General features: G+C 46.2%; 1 protein-coding gene across 3 annotated transcripts in view; it reads left to right on the top strand.

Moving 5' to 3' along the window:
• RSU1 (Ras suppressor protein 1) overlaps window positions 1-14,084 on the top strand; it is a 203,775-nt gene extending 189,691 nt beyond the window's left edge. For all 3 annotated transcript variants that reach the window (XM_030320476.2, XM_030320481.2, XM_030320478.1), the window contains one exon: window positions 13,505-14,084. In XM_030320476.2, coding sequence (XP_030176336.1) covers window positions 13,505-13,607 — 103 coding nt within the window. In that variant the 3' untranslated portion in view covers window positions 13,608-14,084. The remainder of the gene's footprint in view (window positions 1-13,504) is intronic.
• The last annotated feature ends 1,720 nt before the right edge of the window (window positions 14,085-15,804 follow it).

The following is a 15,804-nucleotide window of genomic DNA, read 5'->3' as shown; positions in this document are numbered from 1 at the left end:
CATGGGTTCCTGTTCAGTTTCTCAGGATCCACATAAGAGTGAAACCATATGGTATCTGTCTTTCTCTGTATGGCTTATTTCACTTAGCATCACACTCTCCAGTTCCATCCACGTTGCTACAAAGGGCCATATTTCATTCTTTCTCATTGCCACGTAGTACTCCATTGTGTATATAAACCACAATTTCTTTATCCATTCATCAGTTGATGGACATTTAAGCTCTTTCGATATAATTTTTAACATCAAGCACAAACCACAGACATCTTCATTTTTAACCTTTTTGCCCTTGAAGACCACAAATTTCTTCGAGACTCTTAAAAATCTTATTTACAAAGTCTAGGAGGAAATGGATGACACACACTAAGTCTGATGAATACATCCGGGCTAAAAGTATTTTTTAAATGTTCCATTCCTTTTGGGAGTCGGTTTTCTCCACAAAACTCAGAAACAAGAAAGTGTAACCAAAGAAGGGTGGGACCTACAGGCTTGTCTCCTGTCGAGCTCCCATACGTGTCTTCTCCGTTATTCTTTTGACAGTTGTTGGCTTGTTCCCAAATACCACTTTGTCTCAGCCACCAAAAGCTGGTCTCCTCCCCTCCTGCTAGTCTTTCCTTATTCATGGCCAGTGATTCAAACGTTGGTGTCAGGAATGGATGAAAAGCACAGTTCCACAGTTCCTGGATAGGCCATGTTGCAAGGGTGGGGGCTGCCGCTTTAGAGAGAGCTCAGCTTATCTGAGGCTTTCTCCTTCGCCAGGGAAGCGGGCTGGGGCATTTGGGCAGCGTCTACTGGTCTGTACCTGCCGCTTCCTGAAATCCCTCCGGTGAGAGCCTCCTGGATAAAGCACTGTGTGCGTAAGTCCACCTGTACGTAGATGGATGCTTTCTGGTTTTTATTTTTTCGTTTTCATCTTTTCGTTTTTTATTTTAATGTCTTGGCTCTGTCTGGGAGCAGAACATGAGTCACCTCACAGAAAATCCACGCACAGAAAGTAGGGGCAAGTAATCCAGTGCGGTCTACAGACCGCAAGCATCATGCCTTAATCTGAGCAGAACAGAAAAGGAACCTCAGAGATGTGAGCCCTGTAAGGTTTCATTTAACATAATTTTGCTTAAGGGTTAGACAAGTTAATAAAAGCAAAGTGCTTACGCAAGCTTCATGTGTAAAGTCGGCAAGTTCCATTCAGATGTCCAACGCTGAGGGGGTTGAAGCCGTGGCCTGGACAGTTCAAGTTGGACAGGGGTTGAGGTACCGTCAGGCTGTGCTCAGTCATTGCGTGAGGGGTGTGGCAGCATCCAGGCTGGACAGTTACTGCCCCTATTTAGGTCCGAACACCCCATCTTCCATCTGGGGAAACAGATTACCCAGATAACAAGATTAATTCCAAAGACTTGTGAATCTAGTTCAGTGTTCTTTGCCCTGTATCTGGAACCTATAGGCTTGTACTTAAATTTAAAGAGATGGCTAGCTTTCCATGGACTTGGCCATGAGTCCCCTGCCATGGCCAAATCACCAAGCCAGCTGGACAGAGAGAAACTGAGGAAGGAACAGTCTCAGGAACAGAGAGTCCAAATTGTTAGCCACAAAGAAAAGGGCGGGGGGGGGGCGGTAAATAATAACCTCTCAATCTGCTTTTACCGTTTTTCCTTGTCTGAAAGATGGAAAAAAGAAAAAGCAAAGCTTCTGTTTAAACACTAGTGTTCCTAGTCCTGTGCCATTAGTTCTTCATTTGTCATATCACTTATATTTGGAGTCACCTGGCTTCTGTCATTCATGTGATACTGCTTAAAGCTTACGCGAGTTGCTAGATGGAAAATGCCACAGAAGCCTGTTGAAGAAATGCTAACGTACAGTAAGTGCTAGATGAGTTTTGCTATTGTGCTCACTCACTAGCTTAATCATGTGAGAGGTCGTGAACAACCTTGAGCCATTCGGGAAGGAACCACGTGTGGCCACAAAGACTCTTACCTTTCCATGACCATAAAAATTTATTCCGATTTTTAATTTTTCCAAAGGAAAAGCAGGGGGGAACCCACTGGTTTCATCATTTTCATTTCAGCTTGATTCTTTTTTATAAAGTTACTATCTTCAGTGAGTTCTTACTAATATCAGGTAGGATTAGTATTCAATAAAAGTCCACCGTGCTTTAAAGGAATTTATGGCAGACCCTGGCCACAGTGCTATGGAAGAGAGTATCCACAAGAGGGTGGCAGACTGGGGTCCCAAGAGGCCGCACAGAATTGCGCGGTGATGCGCTTACTGAACTTGCAGCCGCACTGTCAGCCTTCCAGCCTCAGAAATGCTGCAGAAACAGAGGAAAACACATAGGAAACTGATGTACAAACCAAGATTCCTTAACAGAGGGTAGCTGCTTCCAAAGGCCAGAACACTTGCCTCGGTCTGCATAGCACATATTCTTTCAGTAGTCAGCTCTCAGTGGGAAGCTGATGTATACTCAGCCCGAGGAGCATGGAACTGAGGACATTGGGAAACGTACGCGTTGGCTAAGATACTCTTTCAGTCTGCCATTAAATATGTATTAGGTGACTAGCGGCTGGTGGGCCCTAGAGAAACAAAATGATTAAGACAGTCCCTGTTTCAGAGGCACTGATAATCCAGTTGGGAGGAAGCCCACATAGATACTTTGAGTATACCCTAGTAAGTGCGATGATGTATGCTTTTATTCGCTCCGTCAACAAGTGTTCATTTCATGCCCGTGGTGTACCACACAGGATACCAAACAAGACAGAAGGGTTCCTACTCTCCCACAGTTAACCTTCTGTTAAGGGAGGCTGGGAAGAACAAACAGTCAGATAAATAAAATAATTATATTGTGACTCTTGATATGAAGGAAAAGAATGTGGTGGATATTGTGGGCAAAAGGACCTCCCCTAGGATTTCGCATTTGAAGCAGGTGAGACCGATGTGTCCTTCAGGACTCAGCGTCCCTTTGATTGCAAGAAACACAAAACTAAGAGGAATGGCGATTATTTGGTCATTTTCTACTAAAAATAATCAGCGATAATGGTAAACTTCAGGCCTGCCGTGGTGCGAGGGCTCGATGTCGTCAGACCCATGTCTCTCCGTCTTCCAGTTCTGCTTTGTCTGGGCTGCTTTCTCTCCCAGGAATGCTCTCTTCACAAGATGTCAGCAGGTCTGACAGTAGCTCTGGGCTCCTAACTGAAATAAATAGAAAACAAAGGACTTTTCTCCATGGCAGTTTGAGGGAAAACCTTGTCTTTCTCCAGTTGGCTTAAATTAGCCATAGGCTCATGTATGAATAGTCACTGTCCCCCAGAAAAAGGGAAAGGTTTCAGACTGAGTCATGTTTTTATTTTTAAAATTTATTCATTTATCTGGAGAGAGAGAGAAAGCATGAGCGGGAGAGGGTCTGAGAGAGAGGAGAGAGCGAGAATCTGTGAGCCCAGCGCGAGGCTTGAACCCACAGACCACGAGATCATGACCTGAGCCGAAGTCATATGCTTAACCGACTGAGCCATCTAGGCGCCCTGTGACTGAGTTGTGTTTTGACACTAAAACTGAGGCAGCATAGCTATTCACCTCAGAGGCATTTAATCTCTCTGGGCATCTATACCCTCATCTGTAAAACGGAGATGGTGATAGTGCCTGTCTCCGGGACACCAGGAGAAGAATATTCCAGGTAAATAGCAAGTACAAACCTCAGAAGTGGGCAGGGGCCTTACCCATTTGCCCACATGCTGGGGGTTGGGAATGTGGAGGGTAGAAGTGGAAGAGGGGAGAGAGCTGACAGGTGTGGCTCAGAGTGTGAAGGGCGGGGGCAGCTCCGTGTTTGTTTTCGCTGCTTCCTCTTAGAGACAGCCCTGGCCGGGCATGCCCAGAACTCCCCTTTCTCCAGAAGGCGCCTCAGATGCCCACTGTGAGCATTTATCCCGTTGTTTGTATCGCTGACCAAAACCAACACTTCTGAGGGACAGATTCTCTCTCCAGCTTTGTTAATGCCATCAGTCAGTTTACTGTCTACGCTCATTGGAGTTGAGCTGGTGATATTCAGAATGACTTTTCCCGTTGATGCTTTGATTCGTTTTGTGTCCATGTTACATCGAACACCTAGCTGGACAGTCTTTTTTACCTTTAAATTCAGGATTTTGCTTGGTGCCTCGCTCTTGCCCTAACTGATGTGATCTCTCCAGTCAGGCCTGTTTGGCAGGTCGTGAACTCTAAAGGAAATTATATAGGGGCTTCTGGATGGCTCAGTAGGTCAAGCACCCAACTTCAGCTCAGGTCATGATCTGGTTCGTGAGTTCAAGCCCCACTTTGGGTAAACTCAAGCCCCACTCCAGGCTCCACACACGCTTGTCCTCGCTCCCGCCTCTCTCTCTGCACCTTGTGAGATTCTCTCTGCTCCTTGCTCTCTCACTCTCTCTCTCAAAAATAAATGAGTAAATAAGTCAAAATTTTAAAAAGTAAGTTATATAATCTCAACACATAATTCACGGTTATGTAGTATTAATATCCAGCTGTCCGCATTAAGGGATCCATTATATAATTACTTTATTATTTAGCTTTTGAGAGTCAGATTCCATTTAGTTAATTTTAATAGTAGTGTTTTTTAAGTGTAATTTTTGAAGAGGGTGAATTGCACATATGAAAATAATTTTTCCTTTGTGTTTATGGTGAAATCTGTACATATATGTGTGTATTACAGACACACACGTATGTGGTTGGATGTCTCTTTTTTAATCTCTACAAGTGGTAAGTATGAAATCAAAAAAGAATTCTCTCCATAAAAAATATGCAGTCCAGGTGTGAAGTCTATTAAGGAAGCTTGTTTGGGAAACTTACAAATGCCCTTAGACTTGTTTCCTCTTGCTTTTTAGTTTATTCTGGAAATTGCACCATTTAGCACTTCACAGTTTAATTTAAAAGGATTACCTATTTTCTTAAATGCTTAAGCAGGGAAGCAAGTTGGAATTATTGATTTTGCTCTGCATGTATTCCGTGAAAGCTGGATTTGCTCCTTCCCCAGGGAACATACCCCCTGAACTGCATGCTTGCTCGTGACAGCTCGGACCTCTGATACATAACCAAAGACCTTGCCTAATATCCTTGCAACTGCTCGGGGAATTTTTATTAAGTAAAAGCATCATTAGAGTAGACAGGATGATGAAGTTTAATGAGCATCTTTTGTGCATGAGACTGTTAGCTTTGCTCTGCCAGAATCCTCATTTCTCCCCTCCAGTGGGGCAGAGAGTAAGTCTAGAATGTATAGGGTGTTTTAAAACCCAGTTTATATTTTATATTGTCGTATAGCTTAATCTGTATCTTAGGCCATCTGCAAATTCCTTTTGGCTATTTCCGTGGATTTCAAATGCATGTTTATACTTTCCTTTACACTGGGTGTGGGGAACGGAGAGCGGTGAGGGTTGTAATGGAGAAAAATGTGAAAGACACATACTGCCATTAGCGACCTGCTTGGAACCATCTCTTGGAGGCTTGATCTCAAAAAAATCATTGCCTTTTGAATTAATGAGATTTCTCCCGGGAATATGGTAACTATTAATTTTTTTTCTTCTTTAAGACTCAGCAGTTTCTGTGCTAAAGGTTCTGTCACCAGCCCCTCATAGCTGCTAGATAGGATAAATAAAGATACTGCAAACGCTTGTTAATAATCTAGGCTTCACACTTTGTCCACAGATTTATTTGCAGACATGTTAAATTTAGCAACCTACCATAAGATTACAGATTATAAACAGAATTATTTCTCTCTATTATTGTCACTGGCCATATAACTTGGATTCTCAAATTGGTTCTTTTCTTGGTCTGTATAAGGACTTTCCATGGAAACACCCAAAACAACAGGAGGGAGGCATATGACACGAGCAAATGACTTAAGAACAGCATATTGTACCTCTCATATACCTGGCATTCGGAAACACAATATTTACATAGCACACAACATGCTTCTACCAGTGCCTTGAGTATACAGAATACAAAAGAAGTGAACTCTTCAGTCCCCACCCTCAAGAAAGTGGCAGGCTTATTGAGAAGACAGATCTAGGAAATCCAAAAAAAAGATGGAAAACAAGATAACATAGTGCATTAAGGACTCGAACTTTGGCGTAGTTGCCTGGGTTTGATCCGGGTCTAAACTTGCTGAGCCTCAGTTTCCTCCTTTGAAAAACGGAGATAAGAAATGCCCCTTCTTCCCTGGATTGTCGTGGCAGCGAACGCTGAATGGCTGGTAGTCGTAACTGTAACGTGTCGTTATCACGGCACTCTGCTGGTAGTTCGAACCAACAAGCCAAGAGCAGGAGCCTGTGTATCATCAAGGACTTAATGGTGCAATCCTGATAACTCAAGTAGTGTTTTGTGAAGGCAGAAATTGGGGCAGGGGGCGAAAGCTCTGAAAAGCCTAAAACTACGGATGGGATCTAAGTTGCAGAGAAGGACCCAGGCAGGCAGGCATTCCTGATGATACTAACCCAGATCAGCAAGAAACAGACCAAAAGGAATGCTGCCCGGGAGGAAGAGCTAATTCCAGGGCTTGGATCGATTTAGCACCATTTTATTTTTCAAACACACGCATGAGCCCAAGCCGGTCTGACTGCACGTATTCCCATTTTCCAGTTAAGGTAACACACATTCGGGAAAGAGAAAGGACTCTGGGTTACTCAGTTAACAGGTGGCAGAGCTCACCCTTGGTTCCCCTTTACTGTGCTCCCCTCTGCCTTCCTCCAGAACAGCCTTACTGTGCTCTGGTCTGCTGGTGGACAGAGAGACAAGGTTGGCGGAGTTAAGCATCACATGATACGTTTTGTGGCTGCTTTATAACACATACCAGGTTGGGGATACGACCTGGTGGACAGTGGATGCCATTTTCCATGCGTAAACCAAGGAGAGGTTATTCTGCCAGTCGTAGGACACATTGGAGGAATGAAAGGACCCATTATAATAATCTAATGACCATCTGATAGGGGCCTCTATTCGGGAAGGCGAAAAAGAGAATAGATAACATCACATGTTTGTGAAAATAAGAATAAGCACCATAAAGTGACTGATTAATCCATTGAGTTACATAACTGAGCCTTTTGAGAAGCTGTTGAAAGTTGCGTTCTCCTTCTGCTGAAAAAACACATAGAGCTTTGCTTGGAGTTTTGGATACTTCCCTGGGCCCAGACTCAGAATGCCTGTTGCAGGGGAAGCTTCACTCAAACTTCATTCATGGAATAACCAAAAAAAAAAAAAAAAAAAAGGCAGGTGTCAAAACCACTGAAGTGATTTGATCCTGAAGGTCTGGAGACACAGAGGGACAGACCTGTGAAAGTCGGGGTAGGGAACCGTTCCGTGCCCTGGTTGGATTTAATAGTTCAGTGTCCAGGTGGGACTAAGGCACAGCAGGGTTTGAAGACGGTGGTTGGCTCCGTAGCGGGTGGGGACGTGGAGGTGCTTCTAAGAGGTAATCACTGAAGCTGGAAAATTAGATGTCCTTTCTAGGAAAGAAAAAACAAAGATGACAGCAGAAACATAAGGACTTGAAGCAGTGTCAGAAGGAGAGACTAAGAACCAAGATAGTATATTTGCAGCCAAGGGAGGAAATTTTCAAGAAGGAATGGGGTGGGCCCACGGCGGTCTTCTGCCGCAGCTTGGAGGGACTGAGGGTCTGTGAGAGAGCCTGGGATCCAAAAGAAAGGATAAGACTCGAATGGATCTTTTCCCACAGTGAAAATGCCCATATACATATGGCAAGTTTACATAGCAGTAATTGAAAAGTGTGCATATCACCTGCCCTGATATTAGTTGCAAACTTTAGTCTGATTCTGGTGGGCTGGAATTTTTTGCTGCAGTCCCAGATGTCAACGGGCAGGCGTGTTCGGTTGCTTCAAGTGGCCGGTGCGCAGGCTGCTTATAACCAGATGCGTCCGAAGTGATCAGTCAGATGACCCTGGCTCTCCCTGGATTCGTTTCACAAGGATTCCTCCAGGGGTGGTCTTCAGCAGGAATTCAGCAGCTGTTCGGGGCAGGGCCCCACCCCCCACCCCCCACCTCCTGCACAGATGAGAACAGAGAGCCCCCGGCAGAGAGCCCCCGGGGGGCCAATCGGCGCTGGCTTGCTCATCTCCCACAGCCGAGAGCGGCCATGGGAGAGCCTTTGAGATTCTCTGCAGTGACAGAAGCATGCTCGTCAGACTCCTGTGCATAATGGAACCTTTCCTCTCACTTTGGATTGTTCTTTGTTGGTTTTTTCCACTCCTTTATCATCTCCCAGTTTCCCCCCATAAACCTCAGATGTCAGAGGAGAGACGAGTTTCTAAGACTCTGTGACATGGGGTCCCCCCACTTTGTGGGTCGAACATTTCGTCCACCTGCAGCGGCTGCACTGTTGGTGACCTTGAGCCAGGCTCCTTTTGTCACCACTGTCAAGCTGGCAGGGCCACGTTCCTGGATCTGCTGTGTGCCCCGAGGCAACTGTGTGCTCAAGTGGAAGGGGCTGGCCAGCTTAGCCTGAGTCTCGGACCTCCTGTGAGAGGTTAAAGGCGGCAGCTGCCATTCTGGAACATCTGCTAAGTACCTGCACAGACCAGACCTTTTCTGTGTCTGATTTAATCTTCCCCCAAGCCCTCCAAGGTAGCTGGGCATTTTCACCCTCATCCTTGCAGATGAGGACTTTTGACTATGGAAAGTAGTCACTTTCCCAAGGTCACACGTCATTGAGGGCGAGCAGGGTGCCAGAATGCAGAGGTAAGTGAAGCCCCAGGTCTGTTGTCTTGGGTCCCCCGGGCAGGGTGCCATGGGCTCACGTGGGGCCGGACAGGTGCCACCTGAACCGAGCATGAGGGAGACATGCTGGCTTGGGAAGTGCCTTGTGCCGGGGTCTGAGGGCTGGTGGGGTATTTCCCAGGTGAAAGAGGTAGAACTAGCAGGTGGGGCAAGAGAGAAGCCATCTTCAGGAAGGCTGAGAGGCAGGTGTGTCAGGAGAGGGAGCTACAGGGTCAGGAAGACAGAAGCCATCCTGAAGGCCGTGACTGCATTGATTAGTCATGTTGTTTATTTTCTGTCTTTTATGATGTTTTGACATCTTGGAGGTCTTGCTGGCTGGAGACACACTGCCCTTTCCAGGGCTAGCTTAACTCCTAGAGATAGCGACCAACTTATCTGCTACTTTGCCTTTGACACGCAAACCAACCGATCCAAAGCCAACACCTGACCACCTCCTGTATCAAACTCCCACTCCAAGCCAGTATTTCCCCTGCCCTAAATCACCCCAGGACCAGGTCCCCTACACCTGGAGACCACCGTGACAGCCTTGAGCCCCTGGGAATTATTCAAACTGTGCAATCCTAAGTCCACTCAACCCCGTCCTTTCCTTCCCATGAAACCACCTTGAAGTACTTGGATTCTGCTTCCTGCTTTGTTCCTTCTCCCTCCTAATGGACCCTGGTACTTCCCCTCGTGGCCTTGTGTGGTGTGGCGTGCACCCTCCCCTTGAGAAGCTTCGTTCAAAGGCATTGACCTCTCCACGTCTCACTCGTTCACCTCTAGAAGTTAAATCTGGGTCCATTCAAAACATGGGCCAAGGCATTAGCTTCAGACAACAGAGGGGGCAGGGAGCGTCTGATCCTTCTATAGTGCAGAGAGGACAGTTTTTCCACTTGTTCCCTTTTCTTCTGATAGAAACAGCACCCTTTCCCCTGCCCCCTTTGGGACATCCTTTGTCCTTTTTGAAACAGTTTTTTAACTTGTCATTCTTTTCAATGAGCTGCTACCCCAGAAGTCTCCCGTGCCTCCTCTGCTGAAGGTAAGCGGACTTCTCACTTGCAGGCTGCCCTGTGAGGCCCAGAGAGGTTCATTTCCTGTATTAGGTCCCTGTTGTGGTAACAAAGTACCATGAACTTGGTGGCTGAAAATAAAACAAATATATCTTCCTATGGTTGTGGAGGTCAGAAGTCTGAAATCAGGGTGTCCTCAGGGTGGCTTCCTTCTGGAGGCTCCAGGAGAGAATGCATTTCCTCGCCTTTCTAGTTTCTAGACGCTACCTGCATTTCTTACTGGTAGCCCTTTCCCTCCTTGAAAGCCATCAGTGTACCATGTTCAGATCTCTCTGACTCAGACCTTCCAGCCTCCCTCTTCTAAAGACCCTGGTGATGACACTGAGCCCACCAAGAAAATGCAGGGTAATCTTCCAGCTCAAGATCCTTAGTTAACCTTTTCCACAGAGTCCCTTTATGATACAGGTTTCAGGGACCAGAATGTCCCTGTTTTGGGGGGCCATTATTCTGCCTACCACACTTTCACAATGGAAGCCCCATGGCTAATCACTGGTAGAGCCAGGAATGGAACCCCAGACTTAGGACCCTAAAATGCTTGTCATTACCGCTCTGCCCCAATGATGTCTCCATGTGGGAATGGCCACTTAGTAAATCACCACTCTCCTCTGCCCACTCAGCTGGAGGAATAAGGGATCACCGGGAGGACACGGCATTATCCCGGCTCTGGCAGTGACTCACCGAGGAAGTGGGTGGTGGGTGTTGGGGGGGGGTTTCATTTAGTTCTGCCTTAGTTGCTTTCTTCAGAGAGGAATAAAACCTTTCTCCTAGAGACACTTGGGTTTGGCACTGATAGAAAATACCATGTCATTTTTTTCAGAGCAAAAAGTCCTAAGGAAGTAATCATTTAATTATCTTTATTTAGTCCCTCCGACTCTAACTCCACATCAGTCCTGTGTCTCAGGAAGCATCCACTGACCGCTTCTGGTAGACATCCCAGGTACTGGGCTCATTTCACTAGTGCAGCCTCCTTGCTAAGAAAGCAGCATCATTTGTTTTGTTTTGTTTTGTTTTTTGTTTTGTTTTGTTTTGTTTTTATAGATGAAGAAACTGAGGCACAGCGAGGGAATGGGGAGTGGGGGGATGCTAATCATTTGCCCAGAGTCAGCAGCTAATAACTTGCAAAAGGAGGATTTCAACGTCAAGTTCAGGAATGCTCTCTCTGATCTGGCCCTCTGTAGGGACTTGCTGTGTCGCCCCAGGAGATCCAGGCACAGTGGGGTCTGAATATAAAAAGGCAGACATTGAAACATTGGAACATTCCGGTTCCTTCCTAACAAGGGGAGCCTTGCTGAGTTCCAAACAGCTTTTGCACCCCCTTCTAAAATGACTTTGCTGGATTACCACTGTCAGGCCCAGCAAAACCCCCACCTCTTCTGGGAAACCTTCTGTGCCCACTTCGGCTCTTACTCATTCAGGATGTGATTGATACGTGGGGCCCTGATCAGATCTTTATTCTCTTTTCCCTCCTCTGACCTCTTATTTGTGTCGCTGTTGCCGGGTTTCCCAGTTCATAAACTATTTCTGCAGATTTTTGTAAGCCTTAAAGTTAAATGCTATCTGTGAGCAAGGACATGCATACTGTTCCCCCTTATGGGGGTAGGGGTTAGCAAACTAGAGGAGAGATCCTTGAGGCTGGAGGGAACCTATGAATGCACAGACCAGAATCAGACCTTTGCCATATGCCGGGTGAGAGGAGCTTGGACAGCAGAGGCCTCCCGGGCACACCCCACACCACACTGCTGTGTTAACGCAAAGAAAGCCGCATCCTGGGATGAGGGGTTAGGCCGGGGCTGTTAGAGGAAGAAGTACGTTTCAGGGCATGTGTTGCTAAAGCTGAGGGATATAATAGATGAGTCTACCGTGGCTGTTCCTTTAACCTGTTTGATGCATGTGGTGGGAGAGATGCTGCAGGACTGAAGGAAGGGGGGGGGGTCCCAGATAATAGAGGACAATCTTGCCATCACCAAGATGCTTAATTGCTTCCACAGAGCCCCTTTGCCTGTGTAAGTCGGTAGTCACAAGTCCCAGGAACTGGGACAGGGACATCAATGGGGTGTGGGCAGCAACAGCAGGACAGCTGGGCAGAAACTTCCTCTCTGCTGAAACCAGTGGTTCCTTTCCTGGGCTCCAGGACGTCTGAATGTCCGTGACATAGACTTGAGGGGCATCCGTGGCCCTTTTTAAAGTGAGGAGCATTGGGAGGGGGGCTCATGTGGATTTCAAAAAGATCCATTTTCCCGGAGGACAAGCTGTCCTGGGGAAGGAGGTGTTTCTCCTGTAGGGACACGCTCTCAGGCTGAGCAGGACTGGGCCTCTCCGTGAGAGGAGCAAGAGTCTTTAAAGCTCATTTCTACAGAAGTTGAAAGCGAGCTTGCAGTTTCTAATGTTACCTGTCAGGCATGTGGTTAACAACACCCGCCCCCCCCCCCCCCACTTCACCTGGAGAACATTCCCAGGACCTGGCTGCTCATAGGTCCGTGCTGCCAGCTCCAGACCCTGCATTCTGAACTCTTTGGGAGCAGAGACCTATTTTCATGGCCACTGCCGGTGGGACCTGCTTGGAGCACTTCTAGGGAGACGTTCGGAAGCCTCTGGAGAAGATAGACCACACTATCACCTGTCAACCCGCCCTAACTGCTCCATTAGTTGGCCAGCTCTGTGTGCTAGGCCCATCCCTTGGCCTGCCAGCCACACTGTCCACGTCCTCAAGAGCATTGGTAGATGCCACCAGTTTGCCTGGCAGGGTGCGAGCATCAAGAGAGGTGTCGATGCCTTGAGTGGACTTTAGAACGAGGGACACCTTGTGCCGGGAGGTCAGTCCTTGTGTCATCCCGTCCCATTCAGTTGGCACAAGACCATCACAACAGGCAGATCAGGCATTGCCTTTCCCCGGAGGAACTGAGACACACGCCAGGCTCTCTCTCGGACACAATTATATCAATAAGGGGGGTTAAGATTGAGCCGTATTTACTTTAGGGTGGCTTTTAATTTTGTTTAATCAGAAGCACTCATAAATTATCGATTAATTATTATCTGCCGTTTGGTCCAATCCTCGCCGCCACAGGCTAGCGTCGCTCTGGGATGAATGCCACCCGCTGTAATTGTCGGGTACTTTGTCAACATTTAATCAACGGTACTTATTAACGCGGCATTGATGTGTGGTCGCCGTCCCACTGCCATCAATCACGTGTGAGCAGCCTGAGCAGGCTCGGACACCTTTGCTCTCTGTCACATTATCCAGCCCCTGGGCTTTCCGGCCAGGCGTGATGCTCACTTTTCACTAAATGGACACTCTGTCTCTTCAGTTCGACCCAGTTTTTGTCATTGTCGACTTAAACGCTCACAGCCGTTAGAGCTTCATTCCGGAACAGCTGGGCTGAGCATTACCGGTTCTCACAGCCCCAGATCTCTTCTGCCTTCGGTGTTGTCACACTCTGCCCAGTGAACGTGAAATTCCGGGACACTTGTCCAGAATTGACCTCATCATGCACTGCGCGTGTGTGCACGCGTGTGGAAGAGAATTTCAAATTCCTAAATAAAAGGTATGAGCTGGAGACAGCAGAAGGCATCTTTTAGTCTTCTCTGGCTTCCTGAATATTCCTGGATAATAATAATCTGTTCTCCAAAGCCCTACCAGTAAAAGCTTTTCCTGTGTTAGCAAGGTGTATCTCACGTTTCTTCCTCTCTCTTTTCAGCCTCTACGGCAGACACATGCAGGCGAACCCAGAACCGCCAAAGAAAAATAATGACAAATCGAAAAAGATCAGCCGGAAACCCCTGACAGCCAAGAACAAATAAAGGGTTGGCATGGGCTGGACTTCTCGTTACTCCTCTTCCTTGTTATTACTTCTGTTCCTTGTTACTGTATGCCACCAATAAATACAGTGTGTGTGTCGCTTTTCCACTCTCTCCTTCTAGCACTTAGCACTTCACCTCTTAACATGCTTTTGGTAGGTGGTAGATTTTTATAAGTTCTCAAAATCATTTCCATTTGTTTCCTTACCACTGCCAAAGGCAGGAAACAAAGCTCTAATTCAACTGCAAATTCCAGAGGAGGCACAGACCTCAGCTCCTTGAATAGATGTTCACTAAGGTGCATGTTCTCAAAAGAATAATTAAAAAATCATGCGATCACTTAAATGTCACCACTAACACTGTTCGCTCTTCTGTTTATTCACAGAACTCATTATTTTGCTTTGTGAAAAGCTTTCCTTAACCATCAAGGTATTGTGTTAACTTACAAGTAATTTTTAATAAAATCTTGAATTTGTATCACATGGTGCTCCTTCAATAGAGAATGATCTGGGGGTATACACATTTTTGTTTACCTTCTCCCTTCAAACTATGCCGTCCAGATTGTATTGGTTGTAGATGATAAACTCTGAAACTTTGTGGGAAAGAAATACAAAATTACATCAGAGTTGGTGTCTTCTCACATGGATTTGTTAGGTTGGTTAGTTGGGGTGTGTGTGTGTGTGTGTGTGTGTGTGTGTGTGTGTGTGTGTGTTTCCTTTGAAGACTGTTTCTAAATTAGGAAGGAGCAGAAAAACAAATCTCTGGGAGACTCTGCCAAAGGATTTTGGAAAGCAACATTTCTTAGCTGAAGAAATGGTGACTTCTGCCAGTGGCTGGTAGACAAAAGTTGTGAAACGGAGGGAGAAAAACTCAAGTATGTTTCTCATCACTGCAGAAAATCTCACATCAGAGCATTCTTCCGCGTGGCTTCGATGGTGCCAGTGAGGTTGTGTAAACGGGCACGCGCTCCCCCCACCCCACTTGTGGGGTAGAAACCGCAGCAGCAGGGTCATTAAACAACCGATTGTTTAGCATCTGTGATAGGCAGCTGTGTTCTTACCAACAGTCATGTGGATGTAAGTGAAAATAAACCCAGGCACAGGACCCTTGTGCTAAAGAGGCCTGCCAACACCAGTGCCTTGGAACAAAAGGAGTGTGAAGGCATAACGCTGTCAGATCGGGGCGTCTCTACCTCTGTATCCCCTCCCTTCACTTTCACAGCGGAACCCCCAAGACCAGGACTGCCAGGAAGTAGGAAAAGCCAGAATCAAAACACGGCAACAACGAATCCTGAATTACTTAGGAGTTGACCGTGGCATTTAAATCAGAAAGACCATGGATCACAGGCACTGTTTCTGGAAAAGGTCTTGATAGAACATTCCTGTGGGCTAAGGAATCCCCAGGTGTCCTCACCTGTTTGGGGTTAAGACTGACTGAAGTTTTCTAGGTGCAATCTTTGCCGCGGCCTGAATTGTTTAAATTGATTTTTTAGCTCATAATGCTGGAGGAAAGACAATGCCTGTGTTGTGGATTGGAAAGACTTTTGTCTAAAAGTGAAGTGGCAACAAGGCATTAGTAAAAATATCACAATATACTCTTACGAATAATTTCTTTAAAAGATGAACACTCTCAATAGAAATGTAGGCAGTACACATAAATTCACAGAGAGGAAATCTCTCTAAGGAACATGAAAAAAACGTCCAAGCTCACTGGTAATCAAAAAAATACAAATCAAACCAAAAATAAAAATGTGTAACAATGAGAAATGTGCAAATATTTTTTCAAGGCGGTAGTTAGTGGTGGGGGGTAACATGAGCTAAACGTTCTTAGGCACCTGCTGTTGGGAATATAAATTTCTCTCCAGGAAGGTGCTAGCATTTTGATAGCATGTAGCAAAACCTCAAAATTGTGTGCTCGGACCCAGAATTTTTATTTCCGGCAATTTATCCTGAGGACCCTGTCAGAGATGTGCGCAGAGAGCTGTGTTTGAAAATTGCCCTTTCAACTCTTTACACAGTGGACATGAGGGGTAAAGCCATTGCCCCACCCCTCTTGGAAGAATACCTACCCCCACCCCCCATGTATCCACATGACAAACTTTTCTGAAGACATTAAACTTACGGAACAATATCTAAGGGCAAAGGGAGATGTCCTATCCAGTTCAGTAAAAAAGTAAAATTAAAAAATTATATATATGGTC

The sequence above is a fragment of the Lynx canadensis genome, chromosome B4, assembly GCF_007474595.2.
Source record: "Lynx canadensis isolate LIC74 chromosome B4, mLynCan4.pri.v2, whole genome shotgun sequence".
NCBI classification, from domain to species: domain Eukaryota; kingdom Metazoa; phylum Chordata; class Mammalia; order Carnivora; family Felidae; genus Lynx; species Lynx canadensis.
The sequence above is the reverse complement of the archived record's forward strand: the minus strand, read 5'-3'. Positions and strand labels throughout refer to the sequence as shown.